This window comes from Acinonyx jubatus, chromosome D3 (assembly GCF_027475565.1).
Source record: "Acinonyx jubatus isolate Ajub_Pintada_27869175 chromosome D3, VMU_Ajub_asm_v1.0, whole genome shotgun sequence".
Taxonomy (NCBI): Eukaryota; Metazoa; Chordata; class Mammalia; order Carnivora; family Felidae; genus Acinonyx; species Acinonyx jubatus.
This window is the reverse complement of record NC_069392.1, coordinates 75,947,471-75,965,459: the sequence shown is the minus strand read 5'-3', so window position 1 is coordinate 75,965,459 and position 17,989 is coordinate 75,947,471. Positions and strand designations below refer to the sequence as shown.

General features: G+C 49.8%; 1 protein-coding gene across 2 annotated transcripts in view; it reads left to right on the top strand.

The window, feature by feature from the left end:
• CCBE1 (collagen and calcium binding EGF domains 1) overlaps window positions 1-17,989 on the top strand; it is a 242,560-nt gene that overhangs the window by 204,147 nt on the left and 20,424 nt on the right. For both annotated transcript variants that reach the window (XM_027069087.2, XM_027069086.2), the window contains exons 6-7: window positions 5,340-5,443; window positions 16,056-16,176. In XM_027069087.2, coding sequence (XP_026924888.1) covers window positions 5,340-5,443; window positions 16,056-16,176 — 225 coding nt within the window. The remainder of the gene's footprint in view (window positions 1-5,339; window positions 5,444-16,055; window positions 16,177-17,989) is intronic.

Genomic DNA, 17,989 nt, shown 5'->3' with positions numbered 1-17,989 from the left:
CTCTATTTTTCCACTTGTGTTTACTTTCTGATAGACTGCGGGACCCCCGGCGTCCCTTATTACAGTTCAAAGTGTCAGGGACGGCCAGGTGTTTCATGTAACTTTCAAGCTCCACTAATCCATAGATCAGTGGTTCCCCCCGGGGAGCTTTAAACATTGCCGATCCTGTTCCCTTGCTGCAACCCCCAGATGGGTGGGGTGCAACACAGTGGTATTTTTTTTAACCCCTCCCCCTCCCCCAGGTGGTTATCACGTGCCAGCAGGGTGGAGACCGGCTGCCCAGGGCCCAAATCTGCACGATCAGCTTTTCAAAACAAACCTCCGTTGGCTTGTGACATTGCCCACATGAGACATATTGGGAACATTCTCTAGTTTCCCTTGAGTTTCTTGAGATCTTCTTCTTTCTACTGCTTACGATGTGTATCGCCGACAGTAGTAAAAATTAGAGCTACATGCCCCCATGTGGCTAATCAATAATAATGCACCTTTAAAATCTGAACTGGTTGGAGCAAAATGTTAAGTAACCCCTCCCTTAACAGGGGCTGCTCACAGTTGGGGATGTTCGGTGACCACAGCGTGAATTGAGAGGTCTGAAAACATGCAGAATCAGAGATGTCTACGCAGACTTCTAAATGAATCGTTAACGCACGCACAGGATGGTTTTAGCTCCACATTTGACAAATTGCGGGACAGATGAGCCCCAATTCAGAACAGACTGCATGCTCCAGGCCTACACACGCAATTAGTTTATCTTCAGACCATCTGAGAGCTCCTCCCAAAGGGTGATGTAAGGAACTGTTATTTTGTAAGGAACTTCCTACCGATAATAACATTTATACAGCACTTGCCCTGTACTGGGCCCTGTTCTAGGAACTTACAGGTGTCACTTCATTGATGCCAAAGCAACCGAGGTGATCGAGGCTTTTGTCATTTTATTATTTGAGGAATGTGCCTGGAAGCTGTGGCCACCAACCCACTGGGTACTAAGTGGCAGCATCGGGATCCAAATTCTGATCATCTGCCTCCACCAGAGCCTGGGTTCCTTGCTACTATGTCAGTCCCTGTCTGTAGAAGATTGAAAAATCCTTTGGACACAGTCTGTCTTGAGGTCTGTGTTCTGATAATTATACAAAGGGATAGAGAACAGACCAGGCGTTTTCCAGGTGAAAGTCCCTCGGCAGAGCTTATCCCCAGGAGTGGTGATGGTTGAACAGGCAGGTGCTTCAGGGTCCCTCGGAGGACTCTGATGGAGCTATGCACTAGGACCCGCTCCCAGGATTTCGGATTTCTGAGAGCAGGTTACATGCTGCTGCTGGCCCAGCAGTCACATGACGACCACTGTCCTGGGCTCCGCCTGGCAGAGAGCTCTCGGGTGTTCTAAACGCAACTCCCAACACCAGGCTCACTGCATCCCCCCGATGCCACATTCGGAACCTGCAAGTCCCCAGCCTGTGTACACAGGGAGACCTGAAGCAAGTTACGTTTCCTTATCTGGAAAGGAAAGATCGAACCAAAGATACATTGCTTCTAACACTCTGTGATCTAAATAGAGTCTAGAACCTGGTAGGGAGGCTTACTCTTCTCGTGAAAATACCAAGTCACCTTCATCACACCGGCACTTGGAAAAATCAGCCGAGTATATGGAAGCAGAAATGGAAAGACGGGCTTCTAACTCTTGTTCACGGCGGCCTGGCTCTCCAGCAGGGCTGGTTCCTTACAAAGGCGGATCACAAATTGTTAACTGGGCATCCTCGATTGCTTTGCATCCTCACGGCGTCACACGGCCTGGCGAGTAGCAGATGCTCTGGAAGTGGATAAGAGGGAGAGAGGGAGGGATGGGTAAATGGATGGATGAACAGACAGGTGGATGGGAGAGAGAAATGGATGGGAAGCAGGGATGGGACTATATGAATTGGCCAGTAGAAGGGCTGGAATGGGTGGATGCTAGGTAGGCAGAGAGGATGTCCTCCAGCCGTCCTTCCGTACTAACAGACCTAATAAACCTGCAGCTGGGGTCATCTCTTTATGCCGGGGTCCACCCTTCTCGGCCATCAGCACGCCCAGAGTTGGTCAGGCTTCAGGCCTTCACCACCAAGTGCTCTCTTGCGTGGAAATGCCCTTGTGTCGCTCTTTTATGCTGAAGACTGATCTAAGTAACTGGATCTCCTCACATGAGTTCAAGTTCTGTAAGCAAGTAGGACTGTAAATGGGTGCATCAAACCTGGCTAAAGAGCCCAGAGGAAATTGCCTGATTTGTAGAAAAGGCGTTGGGCTCCGATTCGGGATACCTCAATTCCAATAGCCTATGTCAGCGGACTTGCGAGATGGCTTCCAGAAAGTCACCGGATGTCAGTTTTCCCTCGTCCTGTTTGCGTTAATTTCTGTCCTTCAAGGATCCTGGGACTACCAGGCAAAAGGAAGCAAAGGGCTGGAGGGGTCCGAAGACTGAGCCAGGCACCCTCTCCTGTTTCTTAGAGCTTCTGTGCCAGCTCATGCACAGACCTCCCCTCGCTCATCACCGTAGTATCCTTCCAATGCTGTGGTTCAGGAAACTGGGGCTCACTGAGGCCGGATAACTTGCCCAGGATTCCTCAGCTAGTCCTCGACAGAGCTGGGCTGTGGAGCCAGGACAGTAGCGCCGTGGGGGCCTTGCTCTTAACCGTTCCATTTTGCCACCTCCAAGCAAAGACCTCCGTCCTCCTCCTAACTCGCTCATTATTACACAGCTCTAATGTGGGTCCACATCATTCCCCAAGCGTACGAACTGGCCGTGCGGGTGGGGAAGTCACTGATAGGACGGTTAGCATGGGACGTGGGAATTGACGAGGTGGCCCCGTACACGTCACGTACACGTAGGTGGATTTAAAAAGAGACTGCCAGGGGCACCTGGGTGGCTCAGTCGGTTGAGTGACCGACTTCGGCTCAGGTCATGATCTTGCGGGTGATGAATTCGAGCCCCACATCGGGCTCCCTGCCGTCCGTGCCAAGCCCGCTTCGGATCACCTGTCCCCCTCCCTCTGCCCCTCCCCCCCCCCAGGCACCCTCTCTCAAAAATAAACATGAAAAAATGGCATTAAAAAAGACTGCCACCTTCCTGTGGCTTCACGTGCATCTCCCAGTCTTTCAAAACCTAAGCTAGAGGTTTTGGTAACTTAGAGACTGAGCACTGCTTCGCTGGCTTGAGAAGTGTGTTCCAAGCAGGGGCGCTCCAAGCCTCAGGCTTCTGTGAGGGGCAGGGACCGGGGGGGTGACGGGTGAGCTCTGAGCCCGCCCCCTGCTATGCTGCCTGTGCTAGTTGCCATGTTGCCCCCCCTCCAAGGCCCACCCCACCTCCCAAAGAGCAGAAACGCCCGCCACCACGTAGATCACCGAACAGGGGACTGACCCCGTTGGAGAAAGCAGCTGGGCTTGGTGAGCAAGGTTCGTGTGAGCGTGGGCTCCCCTGACGCCCAGGGCGGCCATCTGTTTCCCAGGTTTGCCATAGAGAGCCACCAACTAGGTGGCTTAAAGGGCAGAGATGTATGATGTCTGTTCTGCAGGCTACAAGTCTGGGATCGAGGTGTCGGCGGGGCTGTTTCCCTGCCCCGTGCCCCTCTCCTTGCTTCTGGGGTTTGCCCGCGGTCTTTGGCATTCCTTGGCTCCTGCCGAACCTACCTGATCTCTGCCTTCACCTTCACGTGGTGCTGCCCCCGGGCGTGCCTCGATGTCCTGAGTCGTCCTTTTTGTAAGAGTACCAGCGTCTGTCTGTCTGTCTGCCTCTCTCTCTCTCTCTCTCTCTCTCTCTCTCTCTCTCTCTCAAAAATAAACTTAAAAAAATAATTTAAAAAAATCCCAGTCACATTGATTCCAGGCCTGGCCTGTGACCACATGATGTCATCCTAACTAATTACGTCAGCAATGAGCCTGTTTCTGAATAAGGTCACATTCTGAGGCCCTGGGGATCAGGGCTTCAACACACGAAGTTTGGCAGGAAAACAGTTCAGCCTATGGACGCTATTTCACAAATATTTTTTGAGCAGCCACTGTGTGAGCTATGGGCAATTCCGGTCCTCGGGTGGCTTACACTCTGGTGCTGGGAACCACTGTGCAGAGAAGTCTAGAACATGCTGCCTGACCACAGGACTGTGGTATCTCTGTAGAGAGGGAGGACAGGCTTCATGGAACATCTGAACTGGGTCTTGATAGCTGATGGGTCTCCGTGAACGGAGGCAGCAAAGAGGGCTTCCCAGAAGAGGGGAATAATAAAAGTACACGAGCCTAGAAGGACAAGAAGGGACCTAGAGGGACCCCAGCTGCGTTCCAGATCGCCATGGTGGTTCTCTGCACACCCAGCCCAACCCCAAAAGCTTTCTGAGCTCGGCACGTTTGCCTGTCCCTGGGTGTCAAAGTGCCCTACCCGACCCCAACGACATATTCACACAGCCTCTCGTCCCACAGACACCTTTCACACACAGCTTGGGGGTCTGCACCCGCTCATCTCAGCGAGATGACCTCTGGTAGCCAGTCTCCCCCCGACCACGCAGGCTTGTGCAGCCCATTTCAATGCCCGTAAGCTGAGAGTTGGGTGAATGGTTGACCACGTCACTGTTCAAGTCACCCACTCTTTCTTTCCCAAATACAATTTCACAAAGAGCTCTTGGAGCTTCTAATGCTCTACGAGACAGCACTGGGACCCTTCCAGTGGACAGCCAGACTGCCTTCCCTGGTGCCTGTCCCATTTTACCCCAGGCACATGTGTCCAGAGCACCTGGCACGTTTTCCATCCTGGCCTCACATCTCCCTGGGGTGGGTGCTCAGCCCTGATCTGTGACTGACACGCACGCACACACACACGCACGCACGCACCTGGCCTGTGCTCAGTTCAAACAGCTGGACTGTCAGGGTTGTTAGAGACCAGTTTTGTGAGCCCTGCACGAGAGTCCCATTGCCTGAGCTTGGAGGATAACTTAAAGCAGGTGAAATGTTGGCCCTTGGATGGGGTGGGAATGTGACTCATGTCACATTGGCAGATCCCACCTCCTGAAAGGCACTGATAAAAGGGCCGTGGTTCCCACGTTCACGCATGAAAGAGGCAGATGCTGGGCTGCCTGAATGAGAACGGCTGAATCCAGAGGTTTTTTTTTTGGGGGGGGGGGGGGCGGGGCGGAGGGGTGTCTCTGTCTCTCCCCTGACCCGAATGTGCGGTCAGTGACCTGAGCACTGTAAAACCGCCAGCCTCTCTCCCTCGCACGCCCCCGCTGCCAGCCGATCCCCCTGGGACTGCCCTTTCCGATGCGGTCTCTCTGGGTCTGGGTGTCCTCCAGCCTCCCAAGCCGACCTGAGCCCGCCTCCTCCCACAGGACACGACGAGAAGTCTGAGAACGCGGTGGAGGCCAAAACCTGCTGTGCTACGTGCACTGAGTTTCACCAGATGAAGCAGACGGTGCTGCAGCTGAAGCAGAAGGTACGTGCCTGTTACGGTAGAAGCAGCCGCATAAAAAGAGGACTCCGGGCAGGTAAAGACGAAGAATGTTTAGAAACAGTAAGCAAATAAGGTGTCGCCCCCAACTGCCTTGAGCATTCACTGAGGCTGGTGCCAGCTAGGTTTGAACTTGGACTTAGCTTTGCCCGCCCACCCTCAGGGCTGACAGCTAGAGGGCGACAGGACGACAGGACATCAATCCCTTCCCAAGGCAAGGAAGGGATTGATGAGGTGACTGGTACAGCAGGCCATGAGGAAGGGGCTCGTGGTGAAGACGTAGGCAGGAAGAGCTAGGATTATTGCAACTTTGGGTCAAACGAACCACGTCCAGACACATGGTCCTGGGACAGACTCACCCAGCTTTACTCTGTCTAACGCGTCGACTGCGTTTTACGATAGAGAACGTTCTATCTAAAAACTTCCACAAGCTGACGATGAATTTCTGTAGCAGCTTTATTTTTTCACATTTAAAAGCTATGGCCCGTGCTTTGTCTGGGCTGCGTCACCTTGGAAAATAGCTGTTTGGGTACCTCGTGTCAACAAGAATGAGGATTGACTCATTTTACAAAAGGCTGCCACACACGCCTCAGAGAATATCAGATTTCTAGTAACGTTGTTATGCTGTGAGTAATGGCCCCGTGATGGATCTAGTGACCTGATTTCTCGAACAACTGTCCTGGACCCAGATCAATGCTATTTATTACATCTAAGGTCGGTCGATTTCTCCAGCTTGTCAGCGGCTCAGAAATCGCTCTAATGCTGCTGAAACAAACGAGGATCTGTTTATATATCCTGTAATCATGATCCCAAGTGGCCTCTGACCCAATAGGGAGAACCAGCAGAACACTTTGTAAGCGTAGCAACGTAAACACAGAGATAGAAATGCATCCCACACACATCCTCAGGTTAAACCTGGATTGATGTTAATATTTACCGAGCAAATCCAGAAAAGGGCTCACGGAAGAAACTTTGTGTTGCACAGAGGACTGGGCTTGCGGGGAGGAGTTGCTCAGCATCTCAAGACCTAAAGCTACACTCTGCTTCCTCTCCCGGGTAGTTAAAAAATCCAAGAACCATAGGGAAATTTGTTTTCCAGCCTGGACGATCTTGAGAACAGTGCAACTAAATCTCCCAAGTTGTTCAGAAACGCAGTTGCTAAATCAGTATCCGGCTTTCCCTCAGGCTCCGTGGCTTTCATGAAATGTATGTTCTGTGAAAGAAATATCTAAACAGTTGAAAATTTTGTGTCACCATACCCACCACCTTTAAAGACCTTGTTGTAGAGCTCATACAAATCCAATAGCAAGTACTTCCTAGTGCTTTGGTAACTCACATGGTACCTCTCACACACTTAATACTCCAGTAACTCGCATGCACTTAGTACTCTGATAACTCACAGGTTAGCTCTCAAATACTTTGTACACCAGTAACTCGTGGTAACTCATACACTTAGTAGTCCAGTAACTCATGCAATAATTTGCATGCACTTAGTACTCCAGGGACTCTCATGTGGCAACTCTCACGCACTTAGTGCTCTGGTAACTCACGTGGTAACTCTCACACACTTAGTACTCCAGGAACTCGTGTGGTAACTCGCACGCACGTAGTACCCCAGTAACTCTCTTGCACTTAGTACTCCGGGAACTCATGTGATAACTCTCACGCACTTAGTACTCCAGGAATTCACGTGGTAACTCTCACACACTTAATACTCTGGTAACTCATGTGGTAAGTCTCACACACTTAGTACTCTAGGAACTCTCACACACTTAGTACCCCAGTAACTCTCTTGCACTTAGTACTCCAGGAACTCTTGTGTACTTAGTACTCTAGGAATTCACGTGGTAACTCTCACACACTTAATACTCTGGTAACTCATGTGGTAAGTCTCACACACTTAGTACTCTAGGAACTCTCACACACTTAGTACCCCAGTAACTCTCTTGCACTTAGTACTCCAGGAACTCTTGTGCACTTAGTACTCTGGGCACTCATGTGATAACTCTCACGCACTTAGTACTCCAGGGGCTCACATGGTAACTCTCACACACTTAATACTCCAGTAAGTCACGTGGTAACTCTCATGCACTTAGTACTCCAGGAACTCTTGTGCACCTAGTACTCTAGGAACTCATGTGGTGATTCTCACTCACTTAGTACTCCAGTAAGTCACGTGGTAACTCTCATGCACTTAGTACTCCAGGAACTCTTGTGCACCTAGTACTCTAGGAACTCATGTGGTGATTCTCACTCACTTAGTACTCCAGTAAGTCACGTGGTAACTCTCATGCACTTAGTACTGCAGTAACTCTCTTGCAGTTAGTACTCTAGGAACTCATGTGGTGATTCTCACTCACTTAGTACTCCAGTAAGTCACGTGGTAACTCTCATGCACTTAGTACTGCAGTAACTCTCTTGCAGTTAGTACTCTGGGAACTCTTGTGCACCTAGTACTCTAGTAACTCACGTGGTAACTCTCACACACTTAGTACCCCAGTAACTCTCTTGCACTTAGTACTCCAGGAACTCTTGTGCACCTAGTACTCTAGGAACTTATGTGGTGATTCTCACTCACTTAGTACTCCAGTAACTCACGTGGTAACTCTCATGCACTTAGTACTCCAGGAACTCGTGTGCACCTAGTACTCTAGTAACTCACGTGGTAACTCTCATGCACTTAGTACTGCAGTAACTCTCTTGCAGTTAGTACTCTGGGAACTCTTGTGCACCTAGTACTCTAGTAACTCGCGTGGTAACTCTCACACACTTAGTACCCCAGTAACTCTCTTGCACTTAGTACTCCAGGAACTCTTGTGCACCTAGTACTCTAGGAACTTATGTGGTGATTCTCACTCACTTAGTACTCCAGTAACTCACGTGGTAACTCTCATGCACTTAGTACTCCAGGAACTCGTGTGCACCTAGTACTCTAGTAACTCACGTGGTAACTCTCATGCACTTAGTACCCTAGTAACTCTCTTGCACTTAGTACTCCAGGAACTCTTGTGCACTTAGTACTCTAGGAACTCACGTGGTAGCTCTCACGCATTTAGTACCGCAGTAACTCTCATGCACTTAGTACTCCAGGAACTCTTGTGCACCTAGTACTCTAGTAACTCACGTGGTAACTCTCACGCACTTAGTACCGCAGTAACTCTCTTGCACTTAGTACTCCAGGAACTCTTGTGCACCTAGTACTCTAGGAACTCATGTGGTGATTCTCACTCAGTCAGTACTCCAGTAACTCACGTGGTAACTCTCATGCACTTAGTACCGCAGTAACTCTCTTGCAGTTAGTACTCCAGGAACTCTTGTGCACCTAGTACTCTAGGAACTCATGTGGTGATTCTCACTCACTTAGTACTCCAGTAAGTCACGTGGTAACTCTCATGCACTTAGTACTCCAGGAACTCTTGTGCACCTAGTACTCTAGGAACTCATGTGGTGATTCTCACTCACTTAGTACTCCAGTAAGTCACGTGGTAACTCTCATGCACTTAGTACTCCAGGAACTCTTGTGCACCTAGTACTCTAGGAACTCATGTGGTGATTCTCACTCACTTAGTACTCCAGTAAGTCACGTGGTAACTCTCATGCACTTAGTACTCCAGGAACTCTTGTGCACCTAGTACTCTAGTAACTCACGTGGTAACTCTCACACACTTAGTACCCCAGTAACTCTCTTGCACTTAGTACTCCAGGAACTCTTGTGCACCTAGTACTCTAGGAACTCATGTGGTGATTCTCACTCACTTAGTACTCCAGTAAGTCACGTGGTAACTCTCATGCACTTAGTACCGCAGTAACTCTCTTGCAGTTAGTGCTCTGGGAACTCTTGTGCACCTAGTACTCTAGTAACTCACGTGGTAACTCTCACACACTTAGTACCCCAGTAACTCTCGTGCACTTAGTACTCCAGGAACTCTTGTGCACCTAGTACTCTAGGAACTCATGTGGTGCTTCTCACTTAGTACTCCAGTAACTCACGTGGTAACTCTCACACACTTAGTACCCCAGTAACTCTCTTGCACTTAGTACTCCAGGAACTCTTGTGCACCTAGTACTCTAGGAACTCATGTGGTGATTCTCACTCACTTAGTACTCCAGTAACTCACGTGGTAACTCTCACACACTTAGTACCCCAGTAACTCTCTTGCACTTAGTACTCCAGGAACTCTTGTGCACCTAGTACTCTAGGAACTTATGTGGTGATTCTCACTCACTCAGTACTCCAGTAACTCACGTGGTAACTCTCGTGCACTTAGTGCTCCGGCAACTCACGTGCAGTTGGTTGGACTGCAGTTGATCCATCTCATGCTGAACCCTGCACACACATTGTGACAAGTCGAAGCCAATGCTGACATTCAAAGAACGTTAGAGGAGCGACTCCTTTCAAAAGGCGCCTGTTGGAAGGGGCTGCATCCTGCGGTTTCCAAAGCAGTCTTCCATCCAGGGCGCCATTTGTGCCTGTGCAAGAAAGATGCGGCTAACCGCAGATAGGTGAAGTCACTGCCCGAGAGGCAGGCCAGACTCCTGCTCCTTGCACCAGGGGCGGGATCGTCGGTTGGTTTTCACTTCATCTCACTACTCCCGATGCCGCGTGTTCTTTCAGAAAGAGCGTAGGACCTCTCCCCAACTCAGCTGGCCGAGAGGTAGGTATGGGGTGTCAACGCCACGGTAGAAAATAGGATGCAGACATGCCGAACTGCCCCGTGGGTGTAGTCAGCCAAACCCCAGCTGCAGAGACTCGCCAGAGGGAGTGCCCTGGGTTCTCTGATGGGTAAATTGTAAGGAAAAGAAAGAGGTGGGGCGACGACCTGAAGGTTAAAAGAAACCAAAAAGACATGTCATTTTGGTAAAATGAACAAGACTAAACCGTAGCAGGTGGACGTGCGTGGGTAGGCGAGAGATTATCTTTAAGACACAGGAAGTGATTACAATAAGGAATAGCGGTTACTTGGGGCAGAGGGGAATGAAACTGATTGGGTCGGAGCACACGAAGGGTGACTTCTGATGACTGGCCAAGTTCTGTTTTTTTGACTTAGGGTTTCATTAAAAAGGTGCTTGCCTTGGGGCGCCTGGGTGGCTCAGTCGGTTAAGCGTCCGACTTCAGCCCGGGTCACGATCTCGGGGTCCGTGAGTTTGAGCCCCGCGTCAGGCTCTGTGCTGACTGCTCGGAGTCTGGAGCCTGCTTCTGATTTTGTGTCTCCCTCTCTCTCTGCCCCTCCCCCGTTCATGCTCTGTCTCTCTCTGTCTCAAAAATAAATAAACGTTAAAAAAAAATTATAAAAAAAAAAGGTGCTTGCCTTATAATAACTTGCTAAGATACAGATTCATGGGTTTTCCAGATTCTGTGCTTTTATTTTCCCCTTAAAAGGTTTTCCAAATTGTGTGCAGACATCAGTGCCCCCAGCTTCCTCATTTCTTCTTCGGTTTGGGAGAAAAAGGAAAAAGCTGATTTTGGCTAAAAAAGGGAGACTAGGGATGAAGTAAAATACCCATCATTTAACTCGTAGAGGGGGTGCCAGCCCGTCAGAGCACTGAGGGAAAATCCGCGGCAAGGAGTCAGGTTTTTAGAAGCCCCTTGTGTTCCTGCTGCAGGGACTATTTGGTTGGAGATCCATGCTGCGGCAGGGCAGTTGAGAAAAGCGTGAATCTTGAGCTCAGGAAGGGTTGGTGAGCACCTGCTGTGCCCTATGGTGGGCTGGGAAGAGGGGAAATACGAGACGGTGTGGAATGAAATCCTGCCTCTGTAAAGTGTTTCCTCTGGGCAATCAAGCCAGTGGCACAGGTCGAACCCCAGTTGCCAGGCGGAGGGGGGCAGCCGGTCAGAGCCTCAGAAGTTACAGGTCCGTGCGGTTTCAGAGGCGTGCGCACATTTGCAGCCCGAGGTCTGCATTTGCTCATCCTAGCGCTGCCCTTGGTGCTGGGGGACTAACTGGCTTCTCGGTCAGTTGTGACTTCCTCTGCTACCTTGACCTAGTTGCTCTGCAAAATGGGTCTTCTCAGGATATTGAGAAGACTAATCCATACTAAAGTGACTGTAGATTGCTTTGCAGAATATCACTGGTAATATTGAGAGAGGCGGCTTGGTGTAGTGGTTAGGCGCACAGATTCCAGAACCACGTTGGCTAAGTTAAATCCTAGCCCTGCTACATGCCGGATGTGTGACCCTCGGTAAGTTACCTAACGTCTCTGTGCCTCACTTCTATTAAAAGGGGACAGCAGGGGCACCTGGGTGGTTCAGTCGGTTAAGCATCTGACTTTGGCTCGGGTCACGATCTCACAGTGTGTGAGTTTGAGCCCCGCGTCAGGCTCTGTGCTGACAGCTCAGACCCTGGAGCCTGCTTCAGATTCTGTGTGTGTCTCTCTCTGCCCTCCCCCGCTCATGCTCTCTCTCAAAAATAAAAACATTAAAAAATTTGTTAAAAAGGGACAACAATGTTTCTGTTTTCACGATGATCAAATAAGTTAACATTTATAAAGGACTTAAAATGGCATTTGCCACTTAGAGCTTTATAAATGGTTACCAAGTAAACAATATTAATTGTATATCCTCACAAAGTGCTGCACAGACAGCATCTACCTGACTCGTACCAACAGCTCTATGAAGTGTAGGTACCTTATCACAAAGGCTAATACAAGATAACGATATTCACGATTCCACTGGTTGGAATCTAGGAGAAATGTACACTCCTCTGTCGTTACCATGACCTTCACACATACCTGCATCCCACAAGCCAGTCCTCCGCTGTGTTTTTGCAGCAAGTCACACCAGGGACCCTGGACATCTGCCTCCAAAACTCTAGCACCCTTACTTTACCACACATCCTGCTGACGTGTAGGGGAACTAAGGGAGCCAGAATGTAATTACCCAGCCGGAGATCGGCCAGGAAGCGGAGGTTGACATTTATTGGATCAACTCGCAACTTCTACAAGGGAGCAGAGAGAGCTGGACATACAGATCTCGTCCTCCAGGCTTGCTTACAACACTGTAAATCCAAAGGTGTGATCATCTGGCCCAGGCCTCTCGATTTGTAGGCGTGAAGGTGCGAACGTGGAAGGGAGAAAGGACTCACCCAAAGTCACACAGCCAGACATCGTCCCCTTCACGTGCCCAGCAGGCCTTTCAGGCGGATGTTAACAATCTTCATTTGGTAGATGGGGAGATCCCCCGGGGAAAAATAGTAGCAGGGCTGAGACCGAGACCCAACTCTGCCTAATGCCAAAGCCCACAGATGTGATCCACATTTTAGTTTTCCTCTCGGAAGCAGATAATAACATTGGACCAGCCTTCAGCTGCCAGTGTTGGCTGTTCCCTAGTTACGGTAGATTTGCTTCTAAATTCCCCTCGCTCGTTGGTTCCCTCCCGTTCCACGCCAGGGTGACAGGCCCACGTTTGCAGGTTGGGGTGGTGTCTTGCCATGACCCAGTGACACCAGCACCGTTGTAAACCCCTAGATCCCAGTAGCGTCCTGGTGAGGGCTTTGAATCACGAGTCCTGATTAAAAAAAAAAACAAAAAACTGACTTTCAGACTGCACAATATTCTAATTCTTAAGGTTGGCCCCACTGGCTTCTGAGTGATGATCACGGGGGTCATTGTTTGCATTTTTCAGGGGACACTGGGTCTTCTCAAGGCATGGAGGAGGGCAGTGAGTGGTCAGGAATCTTCTAGCTCGGGGACCCTTACGGCCGTCCTTACCCAAGGATGTGAATACTAGGTAGGGGACTGCCAAGCATCCTGGGATGCGCTCAGAAATGCCAAGGATATCGAGGGGACTCTTTGAAAGACGTTGTTGATGCTTCTTGGAACTTCCTGTCCTCCGAACATCCTCCTGCCCAGAGCTGGATAGATTTCAGTAAGAACCTCAAGTTCTTTGGGGAAGTTCCAGACGGGGGAGCATCCCGGATTCACATGGGTCCCCTAAGGCAGCTGAAGCAGAACAGGACCTTGACCGCAGGAGAGCCTGCCCCGCGCTGTGAGGGACGCTGAGCGGGAGCAACACCTTGAACCTCTTGGCTCCGCTTGTTCTTCACACCAGGCTGCAGGGATACAGCCGAAACCTTTCAGTGGTTTCCCATGAACTTGCCTTTTAGAAAAATTGCACATGCTTCTATTAAGAAGCTATTAGGATGCGGTATTATTAGGGAGTCGCCCTGCAAAGGAGCCAAAAGAATTTGTTCTCCATGAGACATACCGGATAAAAGTAAAAACCTTATGTTGGGATGTTTGCTTTTCACTGATACTGGATTCCTCCATTGGCAAGAACATCCGTCTCCATGACTAAGAAGAATCATCAGTTTCTAAAACTGGATCGAGCCAGCCCCCCACCCAGCGGCTCTCCGGCGGAAGAAGGGGACCTTGGCCAGGGGTCCCCATCAGAGTCCTCTTTCATCACGGACGTGCTAAGTATTCCCAAGCCTCCATGCTCAGAAGTGGACACGCATGCAGAAGACCAAGGACCTTCTGAAGCCAGATGAGGTCATCTTGGACAGCAAACCTTTCCCAGGCCTACCATCCACCTCCTGATCTCTCAGTGGTGATTTAGTAGATGCATTTTGTAGCTCCTACTCTCCCCGCAGGCCTAGGCTTTGGGGCTCAATATCTCATGATCATCTTTTATTCCGTTACTGTCGAGCCAGGTGCCCTAACCCCTGATAGTGAATTCCTTATTTTTTTTTTTTTTGACTGTTTGAATGTTTATTTTTGAGACAGAGAAGCAGAGCGTGAGCTGAGCAGGGGAGGGGTGTTGAGAGAGGGAGACACAGAATCCGAAGCAGACTCCAGGCTCCGAGCTGTCGGCACAGAGCCCGAGGCGGGACTCGAACCCGTGAACCGCGAGATCATGACCCGAGCTGAAGTCGGATACTTAACCATCTGAGGCACCCAGGCGCCCTCATTCCTTACTATTAAAGACACGTGCAGGCCCTGAAATCTTAGGGTGGTTTGTGTGGCCTCACCGACAGAGGGTTTCACTCTGCTGCATCAGAACTTGACCAGACAGAGGGCTGTAGTCTCTTGGAAATGGGTGGAAACCCCTGAGGAAGGAAATAGGAGGTGAGAAAGGCTGACTTGCCCATGAAGGTGGAAAGGGAAAAGACTCCCAAGATCGAGGTCATCCAGATCCTCTCCCTACATGGAAAGCCTGTGCTCAGAGGGCAACACCAGGAGGCAGCAACTGGCAGAGCACCTTGTTGTTTTGTGCTCCCAGAAGTCATAGTTCAGGGTTGATAACAAGCCTCAGAGGAAGAACGTTGTACAATTTTTAATTTCATTTGCTGTGCTGATGTTGGACCTCACAGGGCACAGAGCTGGCCTCCTCTGACTATGCAGCAATGGTCGGTACCTCTCTCAAAAGCTCAGATCCAAAGATGGGTGTAGAGCGTCTAGAGCATTCCAAGGCTAGCGATGAGCCCTGCCATGCGCCTTCTCCTGGCCTGTGTTGTGCTCTGCGCACGGGGTTTCCAAGCAGAGCCTCCTCCGGGAGGACATGGGGACGAATGTAACATGTTCTAGAAAAATCTCAGAAATACCTGGTTTCTACGGGACTCCAGAGTAAGTCTTCTGGAAGGAATAGCTCTGACCCTCATAAATGAGCCTTTCTCCACCTGACTTGGCACCCCAAAATTAGCTTCTTGAAAAAGAGAGACTGGAACTAACATCTATCAAGCACGTAGTATGGTCCGGGTCCTGTGGTGGACACCTAACCTACATTTCCTGTGCAATCCCCACAGCTCTAAAGGTGGGTGGTGGTGTTCCCTTTTATGTGGGGAAATGGAGGATCAGAGTATCCAGTTCTCCCCAAAGGTCTCACGGATTCACGCAGCCTACCTGATCTCAAGGAACGTGAAGGTCATTTGTCTGGGTGACCCCTCTGGCTTCCCCCTGGAATGAGCTGCCTGAAATCCAGGAGGGAAAGCGTAGAGGAAGCCATGGTACATTTTATGCTCTCATCTCAGAAGTTACACACCATCCCTTCCGCCGTTTTCTAGTCATTGGACATGAGTTTCTAAGCACAGCGCACGCTCCGAGGGTGGAAATTAGCTTCCACCTTTCGAAGGTGGGCGTGCCAAAACCTTTGTGGACCTATTTTTTCCATCACAGTCACTGTTGGCCACTGGTTCCCAAACACCTGAGCGTGCAGGTGAACCTTAAGCCACCTTCTCGGTCCTGGCTCCCTAGGCTGAGGGGTCTCTAAGAGCGGGGACCCTTCTCAATCGCCATTGTCACCATTAGAACCAAGCACAGGGCCTGGCACGTGGTAGGTACTAAATAAAGTAATTAACAAATTGAAGACTCAAGTAACGAGTCTAATGATCACATCTCGGCTATCTGGAGCCTATCCAGGTTTATCCACTAACCAGCCAAGTGATCTCATACGAGTCATTTTCATGGGAAGTCCTCTGGGTTAGAAAGGGATCTCTACAGCCCATCTGAGCTCTCACTCAAAGCGGGGGAATCCAGGAGCTCTAACTCGTGGAGGGGAGTTACCGCAAAAAGGATTTGCAGCCTCTGTGAGCACACAAATGCGAACAGTCTCCCTGGCAGTGGGGCCATGGCTTCCTGACCGAGGATCGTCTTCTTTTTACAGATTGCCCTGCTCCCCAACAGTGCTGCCGACCTGGGCAAGTACATCACTGGCAACAAAGTGCTGGCCTCAAATGCCTACCTTCCAGGACCTCCTGGGCTGCCTGGGGGCCAGGGCCCTCCTGGTGAGTTTTGGGGAGGGTCAGGGAGGGTGAGGGAGCCACCAGCCAAGACCTGCCAGAAGCTGCCACAAATGCGGGCTGGACACAGATCGGACTCCATGGGTGAGGGCCCCGGCAGGAGTCCAGGGAGCTCCCACACCAGTGTGATAAGAAGCCTGCGGGGGGGATTGGGTCCTCGAGCCTGAGAAACCCTCACAACCAGGAGAAATCTGGGAGAAAAAGGTCGTTGTCCTGGGCTTGGGTAAGATTTTTAGAGATCATGTTAAGTTACAGAGAAACAAAAGGAAGAATTATTTCTCATGTTAACGTACAAGAATAGAATCGGGTAAGGAACCCCTAGGGCCACATCTTAATCTTAACCTCGTTCTTCCTCTTTCCCCTGTTATTTGTGAACACGTGCACATCTGTATTTCTTTTTGTATCTATATATTTTTTGTAAGTCAACTTCATTGAGGTACAGTTCTATATAGTAAAACGTACCCCTGTAATCACAGTTCAACGAGTTGTGACAAATGTACACGTCCTATATCAAGCCCTTACTAATCAGCACCCTATCACTGTATCAAGACATAGATTATTTCCATCACCCCACAAAGTTCCCTTGTGTCCCTTTGCAGTTTACTCCCATGTCCCCAACTGTAGGCAACCACTGACCTGCTTTTATCACTAGTTTTGTCTGTTCTAGAACTTCAGAGCAGTGGAATCTCATCACGGGCGTGCTTTTTGTCTGGCTTCTTGCATTCAGCGTATTGTTTTGGAGATTCACCCTTATACTTGAAGAAAACCCTAAACGTCCTATCATTCCATCAGGAAATACACAACGAGAACTTTCAAAAAATAGTTACATCGCGTTTTGTATTTTATCGTGAGTCCCTCCATAGACAGATCAACAGAATTTTTTCCGCACCAATAAAGGAAATGACATTAGTGTTAGCAGATGATTCTAAACCATGGAGGGTCTTATCCCTGATTATCCTCACTTAGTAGTGTGCTAGATGTTAGGAGCGACCTGGCATTCTAATGAGAAAGACGAGACACAAAGAGCAAAAGCCAATAGAACAAAACAGTATCTGCATGCCCCTGAGTATGTGAACAGGGGCTTCCCACCGTGGGAGCTTATGGAAGGGAGAGACCACTGTGGCCTCCCGTGACTCTAGGACTTGGGTTTGACCTGGACATGAAAGGCCTCATAGGGTTTGTTCAACCCGGAAGGACGTGGGCAGATTATAGGTTAGAATCTCAGCAAGAACAAAGGCTCAAAATTCTTTCCAAACTATTTACGTGTTTTCCTTTCCACTTAATACCTTAATCGCCTGGTTTCTACCAAACAGACGTACCCTGGGCCTCAGTCTGTACAAGGAGGAAGAACTGATCCAGGACTGTGGTTTACCCTCTTGTTCATCCCCTTGGCCTGAGGTACTCTGGGCCATGGTGGAGTTTTCTCCAGATGCCTCCCACAGGCAGCCTCTTGCTGAGTCTAAGTAGATGTGGGTCTCCTTACGAACTGATTCCTAGCACAGAGCTCTCCACCCTTCTCTAAGACAGTGTTCTTGCTCTGCTTCCCTGGAGGAAGTTCATCTCCAGACCAGTCTATGTATCAGTCCAACAAGGACAAATGAAGTAGAAACAAGAGAACCGTTGGCTGGCTTTCTTCTCCATGAATGACTTACTAGCCCTCCTTTCCAGTTCTGCCATCTGATTTCTAACACGGTTTGAGCTGTCCAGGGTCCTTGATGGAGCAGGGAGTAACCAAGGAGTGACTTTAGCAATGGACTATGCCCTTGCTGTGTGCCTCCAATTCTTGCTCACCCCTTAA